General features: G+C 40.4%; 1 protein-coding gene across 2 annotated transcripts in view; it reads left to right on the top strand.

Annotated features, from left to right (window-relative positions):
• Positions 1 to 2,158: 2,158 nt before the first annotated feature.
• TGFBR1 (transforming growth factor beta receptor 1) overlaps positions 2,159 to 21,614 on the top strand; it is a 59,992-nt gene continuing 40,536 nt past the window's right edge. For both annotated transcript variants that reach the window (XM_057549362.1, XM_057549363.1), the window contains exon 1: positions 2,159 to 2,339. In XM_057549362.1, coding sequence (XP_057405345.1) covers positions 2,255 to 2,339 — 85 coding nt within the window. In that variant the 5' untranslated portion in view covers positions 2,159 to 2,254. The remainder of the gene's footprint in view (positions 2,340 to 21,614) is intronic.

The raw sequence follows: 21,614 nt of genomic DNA on the forward strand, positions 1-21,614 counted from the left end.
TTTGTAAGGCAAAGGCACGGATTACTGTGAATGTGAACGCTGATTAGAATCACACAAAGCTGGAAGGGGATGGGCAAAGGAAATGACGTTACTAAATATTTACTATGTTCCAGACACTATTCAGACACATTATGTCATTTAAGGGGTCTAAGACATGTGATTCGATCCCTTTTATTTATAAATGGGGCAGGTACTATTATATTTCCATTTTAGAGATGAAGAACTTAATGATGAGAGAAGAACAATCACTTGTCTGAGATGAATCATTCATTCATTAACTCATTCACACAGTATCTCTTGAGGGCTTATCTTAAGCAAGATATTGAGACTAGAGCAGCAAAAAAAGCAGTCTAGAGACCTCAGGTGTCACAAGGCCCTGACCTACCCACCAGGTCTCCACTGAAGAAACCAGAACTGAGAAAGCAGATTGGGGCTGGAGCCTGGCAGAAACAGGCTCCCTGGGCGTGGACTGCCTGCTTCAGGGAGCAAGAAGAAAGCTTCCTGCTGGTGGTCTCAGGCAGCCCTAGAGAGCAGGCGGTGACCTTGGTTCCAGCAGTAGCTGCATCCCTGGTTAGGTGGTTCCGTGTATGTATACCAGCCCCTTACTTGCCCAGAGGAGAAGAGCAGGTGAGGGGTCCGATGAGAGAGAGCCTAGAAGTAGAATTTGAAAGGGAAGAAGGGGAGCCCCCAAATCTGAACATATCCTCTCACTAACCTTGGGAGATAGATATTATTTCCATTTTATAGATGAAGAAATGGAGGCTCAGAAAGGTTAACTGACTTTCTCAAGTAAATGTTCAAGCCAGAAGGGGAATAGTGCCCGTCTCGGATCTCAGCTCCAACACCTCCACCATGCCCCTTTACTGCTCAGGAGGGAGGTCTTCACAGGGTTGTAAAATGCTCACCAAGTAGTGCTAAAGTAATTTACAAAGCGATACTAGAGGCTGGTTCTGATTCCCGTTACCAAGGGTTTTTTAACTCCAAGTTCAAATCGCACAGAAAATAAAATTTTCTCCCTAAAAGGTTCTGTGGAAAATGTTCTCTGTTCTGTGTAACAGCCTCCTCGTCTGTGTTTGTGTCTGAAGAGAGGACTAGTCTGACAGGAAGAGGGATAAATCTGGAGCTCGTTTCGGCGTCCCGGAGGAAAGGTGGGTGGAGCGTCTCACAGTAAATTAGGAATTCAGAATGAAAACGTAGCCGAGTTTATTTGGGTTTCTAGTGACACCTCAGAATTATTGTGCAGGCGTGTCAAAGGCGGCTCAGAGTAATGACTGCTCCTCCTCCGCCCTCGGGATGCTGCGTGCTAAGAAGGGGGAATCCCTCTCCTTTGGGGGATGGGAATCTTCCCTTTCCCACCTGGATCAGGAAGGGACAGGAGGAAAGGAGTGTGGTTTGGAGTCCAGTCTGGCTCTGCTCTGAGTTCCGGAGAGGGGCGGGAGGCATTTCGGGGGTGTGTCTGAGCTCGGGATCTGAGGTCTGAGGCCAGGATTTGGAGACTTTTTTCAGTATTTTTTTTGGGGGGTATCTAGGTTTGGGGGTGGACGCTGACAGTGGGAGGAAACAGGAGACTGGGTCATATCTGAAAGGCACTGAGGTAGGATCTTGGGGCGGGGGGCGTTGAAAGTTGAGGCGAGGATCTGGGGAGTGGAAGTTGAAGCCTGCTTGAAGGTACTAAGGATCTGGGTGAATGTGTGGGGTATTGATGGTGCAGGGCTGTGAATGGGAATCAGGCTCAGTACCAGACCTTAGGGGAGAAGTAAAGAGGCTAGAAGAAAAGAGCGTCGAGCAGCCACAGCCTTTTTCCTAAAGCGACTCACACCCAGACACACCCATCGTCCCAGACACAAGCCAGTGCCCTCGGTGGCTGGAGGCAAGGCTGTACTGGCGCTGGCTAGACCCTTCCCACCGGGCCTTCTCCGAACTCCCAGCGGCTTCCACAACTGCAGGGGTCTGGCGTGTCCCCCCAAGCGGGGAGTCTGGGGGCGTGGCCAGCGGCCAGGCGCCCGCGGCTCTGGATTGGCTGCCCAGAGGGCCCGTAGGCGGGGCTCTGGGTTGGGGCCCGCTCGGCTGTTTGCAGACGGCGGGGAGGCGGGGCCGGCGGGAGCCCGGCAGCCAATGGACGCGCAGCCCCGGAGCAGTTACAAAGGGCCGAAGCGAGGCCGCCGCGGCGGCGGGGGAGGTGGGGCGAGGCGAGGGTTGCTGAGGAGAAGCGGCTGCCGGGCCGGGCCGGGCCACAGGCGGTGGCGGCGGGACCATGGAGGCGGCGGCCGCTGCTCCGCGTCCCCGGCTGCTCCTCCTCGTACTGGCGGCGGCGGCAACGCTGGTCCCGGAGGTGACGGGTGAGCGGCGGCGCGGCGGGACTGGCATGCGGCTACGGGGCGCGCGGACCGGGCCCGGCCTCTGGCTCGCTCCTTCTCTTTCTCAAACATGGCGCGGGGCCGGGGGCGCAGGTGGCGGCGCCTGGGCCGGGGCCGGGCTTTCCTGCTCGGGCCGCCGCCACGCTAGCCGCGGGCGGGGAGCGGAGGCGGGGCTAGGGTGTGGGTCGGAGCGCGGGTGGACTTGCCCGGCAGCCCGCGGCCGCCCCGGCTGCCCGCTCTCCGGGGGAGGTGGTGTCGGGCGAAGCCGTCCGGGGTCGGGGGCTGCCCTTTGGGGAGCGAGTAGGCGCGGGCCGACGGCCGGAGGGTGTGGGGCTGGCCGGGACCGGCAGAGCTGGGGCTGCTCCCCATTCCCTGCGGGGCGCTGTGTGGCGTTGTCCCGGGCACCGCACCCCGAACGAGTAGGTGCTCCAGGCTCCGGGGGCCCGGGAGGGGTTGGGGTCCGAGGAGGCTTCCAGGGCGGGGTGTGAGCTCTGAGCCTCCAGGGCCTCCCCTAGCAGTGGGAGGGGGGAATGTGTGGCAGAGACCCCCGGGTCAGCAGGGCCGCCCTGGCCTTTGGCGCCGGCCTGACCCCGCCGAGAGGGGCCGCTTCTCCAGCCAGGGGTGGCTTTGGAAGGGGAGCTACTGTGAAGCTTTGTGTGAGGACAAGGAGGCACTAACATGTGCGGAGTGCTTCTTCTTTCGTGCTTCTGGGGAAGTGTTGAAGTGAATCCAGTAACCAGAAGGCTACAGATTGTTTTCGTAGTAGAAACTTGAACGTTTGCTCACTCTGCGGGGGTTTGGAATGTTTGAATGGAAATGACTCTGAATTGATCAAACGCTTTTATTTCCTCGAAGGAACATCGCTAGAGATGTTCCATTTTTTGAGTGACAGTAGTTTGAATCAGTCGTCTGTGTAGCTGGTTTTCGAGGGAGTGTTTGCTGCGTTTTCCAAAATATTAAATTAGGATGGGGTATGTGGTCGTCACCTACCCCGCGGAAGGAGAAGGGAAAAACTTTGTTAGCATCCAAGTTATAGTACTAGAAACTGAAATATAGAGCCTTAGTGTAAGCAACTAAGATAAAGTGAAAGTACGTTTCTGTGTCTGTAATTGAACACCAAATGTTTTTAAAACAAAAAATTCAAGACTTAGGGTGCCAATTATTATTAATAGCTACTGTCTTTTAAGAGCTTACTATGATGTAGATGCATGAAGTACACCAAAGTACATTATCTAATCCTCACAACTAAACCCTTAGGGCTATGTGGCATTTGCCCCATTTTATAGATGAGAAAACTAAGGTGTGGAGAGGGTAAGTACTCAATTACTAAGAGCTGGAGTTAGTACACTGAGGGTTCAGAGTTTCCAAAACCTATACACCTTAATATATACACCTCACTGTCTGGCATAGCCCATTTTTCTTTTTTAGTCCTCTAATGAGTGATCTTTAGTATTCACTTTTAGATTTTTGTCCTCACAATTAGAAAAACAGGTTGGCTTCTTTCTGACTCCTAGTACATTCTTTTTTTTTTTTTTTTTTTGGCTCCGCCGCGCAGTAGTATCTAAATTCCCCAACCAGGGATCGAACCCGTGCCCCCTGCAGTGGAAGTGCCGAACCCTAACCACTCCTAGTACATTCTTGGAGTCCCTTCACACTGGGCCTACATTAGAGGAAACAATGGATTTTTGACATTGGCCTGAGAAGGGGGACAAGATAAATGTGTGGACAGGTGGGAGAATCCATATAGTTATGCATCAAGCATAAGTAACATTTCCACCCCACTATTAACTCAAGTAGCATAGTTCACTCTTTTCCACCTAGCTTAGCACACAAAGTGTTCGTGTATTCAAGCATCAGTATTGGACTTAATAGATGTACAGAGTATTGCTCAGTCCATGCCCTGGAGGAGCTTACAGACTACCCTGGCATGCCTACAATACAAAGCCGATCCAGGAGCTATTATTATTATGCTTAAGTCTAGACTACCTCAACTGGTCTGCCTGTTCTCCTTCATTATGTTGATGTTTCCATTCATCCTTTCATATATTCTGAAGAAGCGCAAATGCTTTTTAAAATTTATAATTTGACTTCCTTTTTAAGAGTTTGCAGTTGTTCCTTATTGTCTGGGTATCAGTTTTGTATTTCTCTGCCCAGCTTCTGCTCTCTCCAACATAGATCTCTCTAGGGAAGTTGGTTCCTTGTCGGTGGTACACAGTTTAGTACCACTATGTATACATACATATCCTGTGTGAGAATGCTTCCTTTCTGCCATTTCGTAACTTTTTCTTTCAAAACATGCCTAAAACCCAACTCTTCTTTACATTGATGCCTCTTGAATGTTTTGTCCTTACTTCATATGCAGCCATCAGTTTAGTCCTGCCTGTTATTCCTCAAATCCATTTGCTTTCCAGAGTTTCTCTCACCTAGGCTTTTTTATAGGCTGCTGCCAAGCTAATCTTCCTCAGCCATCCCCACAAAGGGTTTACGAGATTTCCCATTTGTATTCAGTGCTTAGAGCAGTACTTGAGGCTTATGATTAGGGCCATCTCTGTGTATCCAACCAGAGATCTCACATCCCACTACTGCAAACCCTCGATTCCAGCGTTTTCTATTTTTCCACCCACTCCTGACTTTTCAGCCTTTTCACTACATATTTAATTTTGCCCCTTTTGGGCGTGTGAGGAGAGAAGTTCTCAGTCCTGATTTCCTATACTGCTTTAGTCTGTATTTCCCTGAACTGTATAGAACGTACACTTTGTGTTGTCTATTTCTACCATGTTGCACTGTTACTTACAGATACTCTCCAACATGTTATAAGTACCTAGAGGGCAAGGATCATGCCTTTTATTTCTTTTATGGTCTCAGAACCTAGCACTATGTTTTATATTCTGTTCCACTTAAATACTTATTGTTTAAATTAATTCTGTTTGACTTGAGTATTCCTTTAGTGTTTATACTGTTATATGTAAGTACAGTTTATACAATATTAATTGAGAATTCTGTGTACAATCAGGAAAAGTCATGTGATGTGGTAAAAGAAGCAGTTGGTTATTAGATTTGGTTATTAGTCCCAACTTCTAGATATGTAGAAAATGGGGATGATACCTACTTTGTCTAGTTTATGAGATTGTGAAGATCAAATGAGAAAATTGTATTGGCGTTTGAGGTTGCTATTTTGTATTGTTATTAATAGGAGGGCTGATGTTCAACCAGCAATTCCCACTGGGCCACGTGTGTTTTGATTGGTTAGACATCCTTTCTGATTGGTTGGTACCACTGGGGTGCTAGTTGTTAATACTTTTAATATCACCCCTGCAGAGAGGCATCAGTATTCAAAGAGGGAAGTGAGTATTCTCGACTGAAGTGACTGGGGGAGGCTTCCTGGACACTTTAGGACTTAAACTGACTTTGAAGGGTGGCTAGAATTCAGTTGGGCAGAGAGGGGGATTTGATGAGTGTTAAGCTCTCTCTTTGTAAGCTGTGTCCCCCAGCTCCCCTAGGGCAGGAAGCAAAAGCTTCTATTGTCTGGCTGGCAAGTTACTCTTTATAGGGTTAATTTCCTTATTCTGAAATGTGGGGTTTGGATATATTAACTACTATTATTTTTTCCCAAATTCTAAAAATTCTCTAATATGTGACTGGAAACAGAAAGGTAATCTAAGTGGGATGAGTAAGGGAGAGTATAATATAATGGGATGCCCACCAGGGCTAGGCATTCAAATGTTGAAAGTCATAAATCACTGAGTTTACAGATAGAAAAGCATAACTCTAGAGGTTAGGTGAATTTCTCAGGGTTGGGCAGAACCAGGACAGGAACTTTGATTTTTCTGATTCTAGATCTTGTGTCCTATATGGCAGTTTAAAATGTGAAGGATTTGGAGGGGGGAGGAACAGAGTTAATGGAGTGACTTACCTAAGTCAAGTTACCTTGAATTTCACAGAGCTTAAGAAAAGTGAGTTCTGAAAGTGGGAGGGAGGGGGAATAATTATAGGTTATAAAGTCCTCAAGAGAAGGTCAGTACCTTTTTTATACTGCTGAAAAAAAGGGCCTGGTGTAGTGCTTATTGATTGAGAAAAGTAGGCTTATAGTAGTTTGGAAGAAATTTTGGTTTAATTGAAGTGGGATGTAATTGAAAGGCCTTGTAGCACATGGTTAGGTTTAGAATTTTAGATGATCCGCTTTTTTGTTGAAATTAAATGAGGAGGGACTTCCCTGGTGGTGCAGGGGTTAAGAATCCGCCTGCCAATGCAGGGGATACGGGTTTGAGCCCTGGTCCGGGAGGATCCCACATGCCGTGGAGCAACTAAGTCCGTGCGCCACAACTACTGAGCCTGCGCTCTAGAGCCCGTGAGCCACAACTACTGAAGCCCATGCACCTAGAGCCTGTGCTCCGCAACAAGAGAAGCCACCTCAATGAGAAGCCCTCGCACTGCAACGAAGGGTAGCCCCCGCTCACCGCAACCAGACAAAGCCCTTGTGTAGCAATGAAGACCCAACGCAGCCAAAAATAAATAAATGAATAAATAAATTAATTAATTAAAAAAAAATTAAATGGGGAACTGACATGTTCAAAATAATGAAGAAGGAGATAAATCTTGTTTCTGTGGGGAAGGATGCTCCTGTGAAGACTTTTGTTGACAGCTTCTCCTAGGCCTAATTGAAACAGTTGCCTGAACTCAATACTATTCTTTAGTACAGTTGTATTGTATCAGATATGTTCATGTCTAATGAAGTGGGTTTTGAAAATGCCAGTATCCTATGGATGGCCCTTTTGATATGAGAACATATCTTTTCAAACCACAGAATCCCCTGCACATGTCAAAAAACCTCATGCCTTTTGCTGTTTTTTCTTGGTCATGGCTTGCATAATGCAACTTTTTCTGAACAGATGGACCCTGGTTTGGTACCATGTGATTGGGTCACATCTTCGCTTCCTGATTCTGGAATTGACAGCAGATGCTGGCATGTTTCTCAGGAATTTTCATGTCTTGTTCCATAGAACTGGCTCAAGAAAACTTTTGGAATCTCCTTAAAATTTATAGTCTGTCTTGACCCAGCCTAACTGCAATACTTAGGATAATATTTAATGCATTACTTAATGTAATTTTCTCAATATCAAATCTAAGCAGTTTCCATAAACATTAAGATTTGCTGCTACTCTGAATTAGATCCAGGTTTAGCTGTACAGTTTTAGTCCAAATACTACAAGTAAGTTTCTTGTGGTTACCCTTTTTAGATGTGAACTTAACGATTGATTGACTTGTAGGCTTTTCGCCTTAGACACTTTCTCAAACACTAGTGGAGCAAGTCTGATTGGTTTTATGGGTACAATTTTATAGAGCAGATCTGGCCTTTCGTAAAGCCGCTCCCTCATTTTGGCAATCTGAGAGCAGTATACATTATACAGAATGATTTATAACAAAAATATTATGACTTGCAGCATATACACACAGGTTGCTTTGACATTTCTGTGAAGGTTCAGTGGTCCTTGCACCATTTTATCAATCTGAAAGGAATATATTTAAGAATGTGCTAGGAATTCTACCTGCCTTGTCTCATTTAATTCGCATAACCAACCTTGGATGATAGTTGTGTAATAGTACAAAAGCTTCTTACTTTTGTACCAGTTAATTTCCAAAAGACTCTTTTTAAGTCCGTTTGTTCCCAGGTCCAGTGACCAGTGCCCAGGAGATAACTGTAGATTTTGATAACATTGGTTTTAACCCAGGATTCTTTTCAGCTCTCTTAAACATTATCTAAAGATGTTAATATTTTGTCATTCATATTTTAATCATAAATACATTTGTAAAAGGAAGACACTCCTTCAGATGGAACAGATAGTGACTAACAGTAGTCCAACCACTGAGACTCAAATGATTGTGCATTACCATTAACTCCATCAGCCTGGGTAGGCACAGTTGTCAGGATTTTGCTCAGATTGGAACTTAGTTTGTTCCTATGAAAGTTTGTAAATAGAAGAGCTTCTGTGTTTCCATTTTACAGACCAGGAAACTGAGGTCATGATGTTAATGAATGGTGGAGCCTGTGTTTAACCTTTGCAGAGTGTGTACTCTTTCCTCTGCATCACGCTGCTTTCATACACAGTAAATATCTTATAATGGTCATTTTGTCAGGAAGATTTTCTTCCTTCCTTCCTTCCTTCCTTCCTCCCTCCCTCCCTCCCTCCCTCCCTCCCTTCTTTCCTTCCTTCCTTTCCTTCACCATGAGAATATGCTTCAGCTTGTCTTTATTACAGTTTGCCTCTTTGCAACTACAGCTTACTCAGATGCTTGCAGTCTTTCTTTGACATTATATTTTTAGGTAATTTGAATCTCTCCAATGATTCTAATGATGGTTGATCCCTCACTATTTGTGTTGATTTATTTATATTCATAGCAAACTCTTTGCTTCTCAAATTAACATAGGCACACAGAGCCGAAAATTTTAATCAGAGAAGAGAAAAAAGCTATCATTGTCCATCGTTAACATTTTGGCTTATTCTGTCCCCTTTGCATTTTTTTGTATAATATAATCATTCTTTAATCATTCTGTCTCAGTAGTTTATCAAAGCTAATAAATATGTTTTTAAGATGGCAGAGCTCTGGCTTGTAGTAGAAATAGCTCATTTAATCTTAGCAAATATTTAGTAATGGTCAACTCAGTGGGAGGTATAGAAAAAGACGCACACTTGCTTTCAAGGAGTATGATGCTGGGGAAATATGAATACAGATTCAGTAATAGCAACCACAGGGACTGCTCTCTAGAGGTGATAGGACTTGATCTTGTGCCTTGCAGAATAGGTAAGGTTTAGAGAGGATGAGGGGCAGAGGGAAAGTACTCCTAGGTAGGGGAGGATGATGTGAGTGAAGAAGGAGCGTGCTAAGTTTCAAGAATTTTAAGGGGAGGAATGGAAGTTCATGATGTAGAGGGTGGGCTCAGAGAATTATGAGCCTTGAAAATCAGGAAAAAGAATGTTTAACTGCACCACAGAGGAAATGGAGCAGGGTGGCTACCTAGGAGTTTTTGGAGTAGGTATGATGGCCTTGGGAATGGAGTGAAAGGGTGGCTCTGTGACATTTTAAAGAAATAGGAGCTGGCAGTAGGGCCTTTGCATGGCTGTTGCCTTGCCTGCAGGCTCTTGGCTTCCTCCCTCACCTCTTCTGTGTCTTTGCTCACATGTCACCTTTTTCTCAAAGAGCCTTACCCTGACCACCCTTTTTGTAATTGTCATTATCTCGCTTTGCTTTTTCTTTTTTTAACACTACCTTCTGAAATACTGTATTTACTTATCATATTTACTTATTTACTATGTTTATTGTTTCCCTCTAACTACTAGGATATAAGCTCCATGAAAGTGTATATCTTTGTTTTGTTCATCAGTGTATCTAGAGTGCAAAGAAAGTGCCTGGTGCATCGTAGGCACTCAGTAAATATTTGTTGAATGGCAGTAGCTCTTAACTGTAAAAAGGTGGAGTAAAAAAATTAAGAAGGACTCCATGAAATAAAAAAAGAGTGACTCCAGGATTTTTATACCGAGATAATGCCTTTAACTAGTAAGGAATTTGGTGAGAGAAAGATTGAAGGGAAATGAATTCTGATTTGAGCATGTTGAGTTTGAGGTGAAAGTAGGATAGGCAAGTGAAATGGTTCAGTAGGCAGCAACAATATAAGACTGGAACATGGTTGGAATGGGAGAGGACGTTAGGCAGAGAAATGATTATCAGCATTTCCTTCCACCCCATTCTTTTGGATTCTCATGCCCCCCAAACCACCTTAAGTGGAGTATTTATTTTCATCCTGAATTCCTAGCTTAGATGTGGAGCCTTGCTCAATTCACTGTTACATTCTTCGCTCTCGGTTGCAGGTCCATGTTTTGTTACCCACCCTCCCACCCCCAAGCCAAAGAAGTATATATTCAGAATCATTTGTGAACTTCTGGTTTTACTGAAATTGGCCTTTAGGCTATGCTGCTTTCTCTGCAGTAATATGACTGACTTCCTGGGAATCTGCTCTGGTTCCTGGCTGAGGTACAAGAGAGGGAGTTTCTTGTTTGAAGCCTGCTTTTACTCCACTGGCTTCACGTCACGGTTGTGATGTTAATAGGTGTTACCTTTGCTGTCTCTTGGAGCTTCCGGATGGCAATATTGTTAAACGCTTTTCATGCTACTGTTTTTCTCCGTGAACTAAACACTGGTGCAGTTGTATGTATCTCTAGACCATCTTTATTTTTCTCTTTGGATTGATCTAACTTATTTGTTTTCTTTCCAATTTTGAAGGCGTTTAAATCATGTGACTTGGTTGCCAGAAATGTAATAAAATCTTTATGGGAACAGGTATAAGAGCCCCCACATATTTGTCTGGCATTAGATTCTAATCAGTGTGTCTCTCTGGGACTCACTTTTTGCAGGAGGATAACACCTAACTTCAATGATGATTGTGAAGATAATATGTATCAATAGTAGTGTTTATAGAGTACCTAGCACATAGCCTGATACTGATAGATATTCAATAAATGAGACTTATACATTTAAATAAGTGAAGGAATGCCTTTTGGAAGAGGAAATACATGTCTGGGTAATGAACTATGATTAATTGGTAGACTGAGAGGCAGATTTCACTCAATGTAAGAAAGGACTTTCTATCAATGGGAGCTGTCATGAAGTGGAACATTATAAGGTGCTATGTTCCCTGTCACTGGAAATATTCAGACAGAGGTGGGAGGCAGAGATAACCTTCTGTCCAAGAGGTTGTAGAACACATTTCTTGCATTAGGTGAGAGGATGGAATTGATTATCTCCAAGCTCTTCTTCTACCCCAGAATTCTTTACTTACAGGTGTAGTCCAGGCTTCCTTGCTCACTGTTTTTAGCCAGCATACAGGCTCTCGACTTCCCTAGCATTCATGGCTTCAAGGTGAGCACTGTTTTATAACTTTATCTTATTGTATGGGAAAAATTTATTCAGTGCTTGGCTTGTCCTCTGGCCGTTTTCTATAAAAGAATTTAGGACGCTTGAAATAAAAATATATGCAGTAAGACCAAAACTAGTGATCAGAAAGATAACAACCAACAAGTAAAAGAGGAAAAGAAAGAGAAAAATTAGCTATAACTTTTACCTGAGGAAAGCTTTAGTAGTTGAGCACAATAATTAGCTTTGAGTTTTCTAGGATTGAGGGCAATAAGGGAACCTGAGAGTTTGCATAGATCTCATTGCCTGTTGTTGAGAACACATGAGGAGGCTGCCACCTTCCTTAATAAAATGGAGCCCCCAAACACGAAGGCCACAATGCAGGGAGAATCTCCAAGTGTTAAAAGAGTTCCAGGACCTGGCAGCCCTGATTCTTGTTCTCAGCCTTCCTCTTTAATATGTTTGAGGATTCAGTTTAGTGCTGCTGCTACCATTTTCATTCTCTACTCTTAAGGACACACTAGTTTTACCTTAATGCCAGTGCAACAGCTGATATAAGGCTGGAATGTTTAAATCAAGCTATCCTAAAAGCTATGGATAGAAAGCAACAAAAACTATTCATTCTGGTTTACAAAGACTCTGTCTTCAGGTCCTTATCTTTTGGCCTGTCTCCGTTTGGCAGACAGAGTGAGTACTGCCACCAAGTGAACTGAGCCAGACATCTACCTCTTTTCCCACAGTCCCAACTCAGCAAGGTCCAGAGAGTGTCTTTGCTTGGGTTTCCTGTTTGAAGAGCTGCCTCCTTTCTGGGTGATGAATTATGAGAATGATGACTTCCTTGAGGAGAGACTGCACTTACCTAGAGAGCGTAGCCCTATATATGTTGGTTGTATAGTAACCCAATATTCATATAAAAGATACCCACGTATGTTACCATAAAGGACATTCTTTGGTTAGAGACATGCTTATTTCACTGGGGAAAACAAGTTTCTCCCTGCTCTTGAGCAGAATCTATTATAGAAGCTTTGTATAAGGGGCATTGGGAAAAAAGTGAAGAATTGGGGTTTATCAGTCTCCATGACTTGAGTGAATTCATTTGCCTTGCGTATTCTGCAGTTGCAGAGTTACTTTAGGCCTGTTCCAGTGTTTCCTTGTTCTAATCAACAGGCTGAACCTCCTTATTTTTGTTCACTTGCTTCAGGATAACCATTCCATCTAGATTTCCGAGGTGTGAACCTCACTGATTGCATAATAGTGTATATTTATAGTTCTAGGACACCTTGTGCAGGCATCCTGTTACATTTCTACAATATAAGATCTTTAAATATGTATGGAAATAACAAATAGCTCCCATGGAAAAAAGCAAAGACAAATTTTTTTTTTTTTTTTTTACTAGAAATAAGGACTAATATACATATTTTGGAGCACTGAACATAGAGGAGATAAACCTGAAGAGGAATATAGAGATAAAAGCAGTTAACGGTGGCTTTTCATTTATACAAACACACAAACTCTTACTCCCTCCCTCCCTCTCTCTCTCTCTTTCCCCCTCTCTCTCGCTCTCTCTGTCTCTCACACACACACACACACACACACACACACGCACACACAATATGTGTATGGGGCTTTTTTTTTTTCTTGATGTATTCATTCCCAAACCAAACTATAATGTGTTCTAATTGAGTCTCTTTGTTTAGCACATGGCTATTGATTTGAGTCCTTTCTCCAGTTGAAAAACTGACATTTTAATTTTGTTATTCAGTGTACAACAGATTTGAATAAAAACACCAAGATTGTGTATTGTAGATTTCCTTCAACAATAATTATATGTAATTATTTTACCAAAATAAACAAGTTAAAGTAGTTTTCGCTATTTTATCTCATTTCACATTTGGGGAAAAAATTACAGACCAGGGGCTAGAGTTTGCTCTTGTTTCTCAATGAGGAAAGCTAATTTCTGATTGCTAGTTCCAGCTGGTTCCACCAGAGAAGTGTATAGTTGGTGCTAGTAAAGAGCACTGAGCATGTGGAGAGGAAGCGCAACTGGAAATAGGTCAGGCTGGCCACATGCTGCTAAAACAGGTGACAGTTTTCATGAGTGTGGTATCTCAGAGATTTTAAGGAACCTGTGAAGATTAAATGAGTTTATGCTCCTAAACTTGGAGCATACTTCCTGGCACATAGAAAACATGGAGTAAATGACAGTTATTAAGAAAATTGTTTTTTATAGAATCATAGAATTTTTAGACTAGAAAGGACCATGAGACCATGATTATCATTTTGTCTAACTTTATAAGTGAGGAAACTGAAGCTCAGACATTACGTGGTATTTCAGGATAAGCAGGATAATTTCAGGATGATAATTCAGCTAATGACTGAACAGGAATCCAACTGCCTCCTCACAATTTTATTTAGCATCCCTTTTCTGACTCAAGCCTCCATTAGGGAGAATGATTTCTTAAAAATCGCCTAACTTGTGGAAGATTTCTTTAAATACTATCAAATCAGACCCTTAACAGATGGATGCATAGATGGATAAATAATGATAAAATCAATATAGCAAAATAGTAGCAGTTATGGAATTTAAATGGTGCCTATAGAGGTGTTCACATTTCTGTCAATTTTTCTGAATGTTTGAAAACGTTCATAATATAATGTTGGGGGGGGGACTAAAAAAAATCTATACCATCTCCTCACCCCAGATATGTTTCTATTACTGATTTCTCTGAACACAGACCAACCAGCGGTACTTGCTACAGCCAAAGGAAATAAAACAACCGGGGGTCCAGAGCCCTCTGGCATGCACATTCTAGGCCCTTTCCTTGACAGTCTCCAGGGATTGAGAACCACAGGTCTGTTTCAAGTTTTCCTGTCCTTTTCTTTCTTTTCTCTATCCTTTTTTTAAATTACAAGTGATAGTTGTGCATTGCAGATTTGGAATTCCCTACTCACCAACAAACAAGCCAATTAACACAATTAGCACTATAGATGACTTTCCTATGAACAAAGGCTCTATTTTTTTTCTTTCTATTGTTTTGCTTTCTCCCTTTCCATGGTAAATTTTACTTTTGTTCTTTTCCTTCTTATTTTTAATGCATTTATAATCTTGAGTATTTCTGTTCTTATATAATCTTTCTCCCCAAGATCACAATTGTTTCTTCCACCTTATCCTTTAAAAACAAAACAAAAACAAAAACATGGCCACATATTCTTTTAGCTGGGGCCTTTCCACCCTTTCTCATATATCACTTAAGTTTTGTCAGATCCAGCCTACCCTTGCCATATGATGGGAGAAGGCGAAGGAGGGAGTTTCAATAAATGGGGTTTTAGGAGTCAGGCAGAAACCTTAGGGGATACTCTTCAAGGGTCAGCAGACTCAGAATTAGCTGTGCATTGCAAACAGATGGTATGCCCTAAGGAAATAGCTGCTCTAAGCAATTGGGTCCTTGCATCTAATTTAGCTTAGAGATCCTGGAACAGGGAAAAAAAGTCTCATGGAGCAAATGAGTATAATCACCTATGAACCATTATAAACCATTGCTAGGGCCTAATAACTATTAACTTATAGTTAGTAAGTTAATATTAACAGAGTATAGACATAACTCTGTGCCGCCATATACACATGCTGCATAATTCTGTACAACATAATTCTGTGCTGTATCTTCTATTCTCCAAAGGATAAGTAACATCAAGCCTTAGCAGACTCTAACCAACCCCCTGCTAGAGGCCTTCTTCAGTAACCAAAATGGTACTAGTAATTTGAAAGCTGAATTCCTAATGCTAAGTCTTGGGACGTCTAGATTTTGAGGTCTGAAAACTTTTAGGTTGATTACAGTACATCCCCAAGCTCTAGTTTTTATATACACATAGTTTAGTCTTAAAAGGGTAAGTGTTCCTCAAAGGAGTTCAGACAACACTAGCTGCTTGCATCCTCATGCCCCAAGGGAGGCCATGGATTCAAAGGTTAGAAATATTGTAACAATATAACTATTATAAAAGCCTCTCATTTTGAGTGGGCTTTTCTGTCCTTGCTTGGTTTAGTTCAGGTTTCTTTCTCTAGGAGACTGTAACTAGAATTGAACTGCTTTCTTTGAAATTTTATTTGACAAGGGAGATGACCATTTCAGACTAGGGAAGGCAAGAAGGTTATAGCCTGTGTAAGTTGTGGTTCACCAAGTCTCAGATTTCTAACAGTATCTATCATCTCTCTTTTGGCTAAATTCTGTTATTTTTTCCTTTGTTTTGCAAAGGGGTGGGAATTACATAAAGCTAAATACCAAGAGACTCAATTAAGAGTAGAAAATGTGATTGCTTCTGTGGAGCGGGAAATAGGAAGGGTTGATTGTTCAGGAGTTGTTACCTTTTTTTTTTTTTTTTTTTGGTAACAATCTTGTAGAACTATTTGACGCCTTAAACTCTGTACATGTACAGCTTTGATCAAAATAAATCTAAGTTAAAAAAATTAATGGTAAATATATGGCAGTTATAAGTCCATGAATGCTTAGTAAATATGAAGGATTGAATTCCCCTGTTGAAAAGACAGATTCTTAGATAGGATTAATATAGACACAGAGGCCTGCAATCTAACAAAGTTTTTCAAGAGACACTTAAAGTGACATCAAAGGTTGAAAGAGTGGAATAGAAAAAGGCAAATCTGACCCCCCAAAAAAATAGGTATGATAAGATTCATACCTGACAAAATAAAATTCAAACTACAAAAGCATTAAAGGGAAGAAAGAGATGTATTAATATTTTATTTTGATAAGAGGTACCATCTCTTAAGACATGTCATGAATCTTTATGCAACTAATAAAATATTGTCAAAATATGTAAGGCCAGAATTGTTAAAAATACAAGAAGACATTGATAATTTCACTGTTTGTAGATTAAGAAAGCAGTGCTTGAATAACAGAATAATAAATAATGTATTCCAATTTTATAATCATGAATAATATTTTTGCAAAATAATTCTGCAATTTTCCAGGAAATTGATGATTTGGAAGTCTACAAAGAAAGGTCAGATTAAAAATTAACAACAGCCAAAAAAAAAAAAAACCAAAATAAAAAATGTATCTACTTGGAAATGTAAGATTATTCTTCTAAATAATCCTCAGGTTAAAGAAGAAGTTACAATTGTAAATTACAAGCCATTTAGAAATGAACAAGAGCATATCAAACTTAGTGGGAGTTTTGCTGAAGGAGTACCCAAAGGAAAATCTGAAAGTAAGAAGATTCAAAATCAAGCTATAGACCAAGTAAATACAAAGAAAATAAGGATTTAGAAAAAAATTAAGAAAAACAGATATGATACATAGAACCCCAAATCAGTTCTTTGTAAACACATTATTAAAATAGACAAATATTTGGTAAATCTAAAACAGAAAGACATGAATAGAAAAATGGCAAAGGAGAATGGTGTCTTTTTGTTGAACTGTAATGTATTTTAATGTAGTCCAATTTCAGTCTTTTTCTCTTTAAGGTTAGTGCTTTTTGAATGCTATTTGATTAATATTTCTGGATTCAATGTCTTGAAAATGTTTTTCTGTGTTTTCATCTAAAAGGCTTCTTGTTTTACCTTTCACTTTGAGATGCACAGTCCATTTGGAGTTGATTTTTGATTATGGTATGAGATTTTTTTTTTTTTTTTCATTTTAAAAATATGTATGCCCAGTTGACCCAGTACTATTTGTTGGTAATGCCTTCCTTTTCCTAGTACACTGTGTTGTCACCTGTACTATAAATCAAGTAGTTGTATATGTGAGAGTCTGTTTCTGGAATCTCTATTCTATTTCATTGGTCTATTTGCCATTGTGCCAATACCACACTGTCTTAGTATTATAATGTTATAATGGGTCTTGATGTCTAGTAGTTAGGTTTTCCAAAAGCATTGTTTTTGAAGATTGCTTTGACTGTTCTTGGGATGTTTTTCCACATAAATTTTAGAATCACCTTGTCAGTTCACACCCACACACACACACACACACACACAAAACCCAACCTGTAGGATTTTGATTTGATTCTGTTGAATGTACAGATCACTTTGCAGAATATTGACATTTTTACAGTATTGAACCATCCAGTGAGGAGGCTGGCATGTTTCTCCATTTATAGATAAATACATTTTATTTTATATTTTTCATAATGTCTATCAAGTATTGTTTTGAAGCTTTCACTGTAAAGGTCTTACATGTTGTTTGTTAGATTTATTCCTAGATATTTGATTTTGGGGGATGCTTTTGTGAATGATAATATTTTATAATTTGTGTTTTCTATTTGTTGCTGGTTTAAGAAAAGGCGATAACTTCTTTGTATAGTGACTTTGCTTTATCTTGAATAGGTGTTGAATTTTATCCGTATTTTTGTTTATATGATCTATTCACATTTTCCTAAACTGCCTAATTCTCTTATTCCTGAGTCTACATACAATATCTTTGTATATCACCGCCCTTGAATGACCTCCTTTCCTTTTTTAGCCTTCCATAAGCCTCAGTTGAGATGTCATCTTTGAGATAAGTCTCCCATTTCTGTGCTGCCTCTGCACTTTGTCCATATTACCCTTTATCAGTTGCATGTTTGTTCTCCACATTACATTGTGAGCTCCTTGAGAGTAGGAGTCTCATCCTAATCATCTGTCTTCCTAGAGGTGTGTTCTTTCTTCCTTCACAGGTGACAACACAGTGTTCTTTTCTAGTAAAAGGTGTGTGTTCAGGCCTTATTCTCTGCTTCTAAAATTACTAACTACACAGGCCTTCGCCTCATATCTTCAACTATGGCTCTAGTAGGTCTTTTGCTGTTTGCTGGCCGAGGTGTAACTCTCCTCTGCCCTTAATTCAAAGGCAGCTGGTGGGTGCTTACCACTTCCTTCTCTTACCACAGTTCTGTTTCATACCTCATTCCCCTAGTCCAGAATGATATGCTATGTTCATTTAGGTTCATCACCATATCTTGGTATCTATGCAACCAACTCACAATGTCTCCTACAGCCACTCTTGCTTTCCAGAGGGAAAGGGTTGAATCCTGTCTTGTTCTGCTTGGGGGAGATCACCCTAGATTATCTAATAATCCTTTTTTTCTTTTTGTGCTTTTCGAGTAAATCTAGATTACATTGGTATAACTCTTAGGGCACTCCTCTTTACTCATCTATAAAATAAAGGGTTAGGATCAGGTAATTATCAGTTGCCTTCCAGCGTGGACATTTTATGGTTAATGAATTACGATTCTTTATCATTTGGGGGTATTACATATAAATGTGTATACTGGATGTGTCCCAACACTTTGTTAATTTGGGTTGGAACTGAAAACATACTTCCCCGTAGGTATCTCTCACATGCTACAAGAGTGAAGTTCTTGGGTTAACCCTGTTCAAGCAGTCACATTGCTGAAAAACTCTGTGTGGATATTTGTGAATGGAGAGAGAAATAGCTACCATGAATGCTCGCTCAGTGCTGTACGTGCGCATGTTTACATTATATTGTGTCAGTGTTGCCTCCTAGAGCCGTATAAAGGTTTGTTTTGATTCTCTGTCCAGCATCTAGAACAGGAACTGGCACATCGTAGGTGTTAAAAATACTTGTTGAATGAGTGCATAAATGAATTTTTGAGCATTTTATTATGTGCTAGGCACTGTTACTAAATGTTCTGTTATCTCATTTAACCCTCAAACCTTCTGAGAATGCTATTGTTATACATTTAGGAAACAGGCTCCAAAAGTTAAGCAGCTTCCTCAGAATTACTTAGAGGCTGATTGGCAGAGATAGGACTCGAACTTGTTTGTTTGTTTGTTTGTTTTTTTGGTCTCTGAATTTCATGAAAGAATGAAATGAACTACTGTTCTCTTGTAATACCCACTAGTCAACATAGAATCCAATGAGAAACTGTATAAAAGTGTGTTTAGATTGGGGAAAATAAGAAATTCATTTATTTATTTTTTAGCACTCACCATCATAAATACAAGTTTGTCCATTTTTTTCATGGGCTAGGGTGAGGCAGAGTGCACACATCTGCTCTGTATATTTACATACCGCCTCTACTCATTGCAGTGGAACAAAAACAAGAAGATCACCTGATAGGAATGGAATTATAATCACTTTGTATATAGCTTTAATAGTATGATCATTCCTTTGTCCTTAAACATACTTCTATAAAGTATCAGCTTTAACGGCTATATAGTGTACCACTTACGATTGTGTCATAATTTGTCATTGCCCTGTTGTCACTCATATAGGTTGTTTTCAACCATAAAATGCTGTAACAAACATCTGTGTGCTTATATCTTTGCTATCATCTGTTGTTTCCTTAGACTAAATTTTAGGAAGTAGAATTAATGAATTAAAAGATATAGACTTTTTAAAGGCTCTTACTATATCTTTGCAAATTATTTTCCAGAAAGAACAGTTTGAAATTGACATGAAGTGACTGTACTCCTTAGGGTTAAATATCCTGAGTTGGAGTTTTGAAGACAAGATAGGGAAGAGGGATGGAGCACAGAGGGGCATATTAAACATTTTTTATAACTTTGAATAGACATAATACAGTCACATTTTTCAAAATTCAAAAAGTGCAAATGGGTTTATAGTGAAGAGTCTCCTTCCACTCCTATCTTCTGGGTACCCAGTTCCCTTCCTTGGAAGTCAGTGTTACCTGTTTCTTTTATATCCTTCCAGGGAGATACTTTGTAATATTTGCAAGCCAATATATGTATGCATTTTCCTCCCTCCCTCCATTCCTACTTCCTTCCTTCCTTTTTCTAGCACAAATGTTACTATCTCAGTGATGACCTAGATGGGTGGGATGGGGTTGTGTGGGAGGGAGGTCCAAGAGGGAGGGAATAAATGTATACATACAGCTGATTCACTTCACTGTACAGCAGAAACTAACACGACATTGTAAAGCAATTATACTCCAATTAAAAAAAATAAAATTTATATTAAAAAAACAAATACAGTGTTGTGCACTATGTGGATTTTCACTTAATATATCTTCAGGTCGGTCTACATTAGTACATAGAAAACATCGTATTTTTGTGTGTGTGTGTGGCTATATGATCTTCCATTTCATAGTGGTACCATTATTTTACCAGTTCTATTGATAGATGCATAGGAAAAATTACAGTCTAGTATAACTGATTAGGAAATTAATAACCTGTTATGTAAGTATATGTAAGCCACTTTACACATGTACAAGTTTATCTATAAGCTATATTCCTTCTGGGTCAGAGGGTATGTTCATTTGTAATTTTGAAAGTGTTGGGTTGTCCTCCATTTATATGATGAGAGAAGTTATTCTGGGCAATGGGATATTTTACATCAAATGGACTTGAGAGGTACCTACATGGGAATTTTGGACAGTTGAAAGGAGAGCACTGAGAATTGGGGAAAAGATTTCAAAAATGAAAGTAGTAGTTATTGTACCTTGAAGATGTTAAGTTGAACTAGGTCAAAAAATGAAAACGTGGATATTTAATATTTGATGTAACTTGTAAAATAATAGAATCTTACTATTTAAAGGATTGTTGAGTTTTGGACTAACTTTTCATTTGTTACAGAAGATCCCTACTTCATGAACTCTGGCTATTGGTCATTAAGCCTCTGCTTAAATATCTCTAATGACAGGGAAGTCATAACCTTCTGAGCAGCCAATTCCATTGTAGGGAGGAGCTGTACTTAGGAAATGATTCTTTATGAAACAAAATTTACCACATCCTGACCTCATGATTTGATTTAGTATTGGAGTAAGATAAATTGACTCAGTTGCTACATCTATAAAATGAGATTGTCTTCACAGCTATGGTATCTTTCAGATCAAACTTTGCTGAATTAATTCTTTGATTCTCTGACTCATTTACATGGCAGATTGATATTCAAGTAACACTTACTGATTAGTTGTTGTATTGGATATTTGTGGGATTTTGTGCCCAGTTCTCCCTCTGTCTCCCCCATCACCATGGCTACAGTTAACAGTAAATGTTGTTGACTCTTTTTAAATCTGTTCTTAAACAGATTCCCCAAATCCACTAAGCAATTATCCTGCACTTCTGCAGTTTATTTTGAACCTAAGTGAAGGCCTTTGTAGTAATTGCCCCTATTAAATCTCATCTTGCCATTTAGGCAGCCTTTTCGTAGTGTGCTTTTCTCTGATAACAGTTAACATTATATCAGCTAATTCTGTGGAGCTTTGGAGACTAGAAAATGGAGGTATTGTGAAAACCAAGTGATTGAGAATTTCAAAGTGCCCTCATTCGTTTGTTGAATTATATAAATGATTCTTCTTAAGTGCTTTAAATGTGACAGAAGTAAATGGAATTTATCTGAAGAAATGTTTGGATAAGTCAGGTTTTTGTTTTGAAGCCCA

The sequence above is a fragment of the Balaenoptera acutorostrata genome, chromosome 6 (assembly GCF_949987535.1).
Source record: "Balaenoptera acutorostrata chromosome 6, mBalAcu1.1, whole genome shotgun sequence".
NCBI lineage: Eukaryota > Metazoa > Chordata > Mammalia > Artiodactyla > Balaenopteridae > Balaenoptera > Balaenoptera acutorostrata.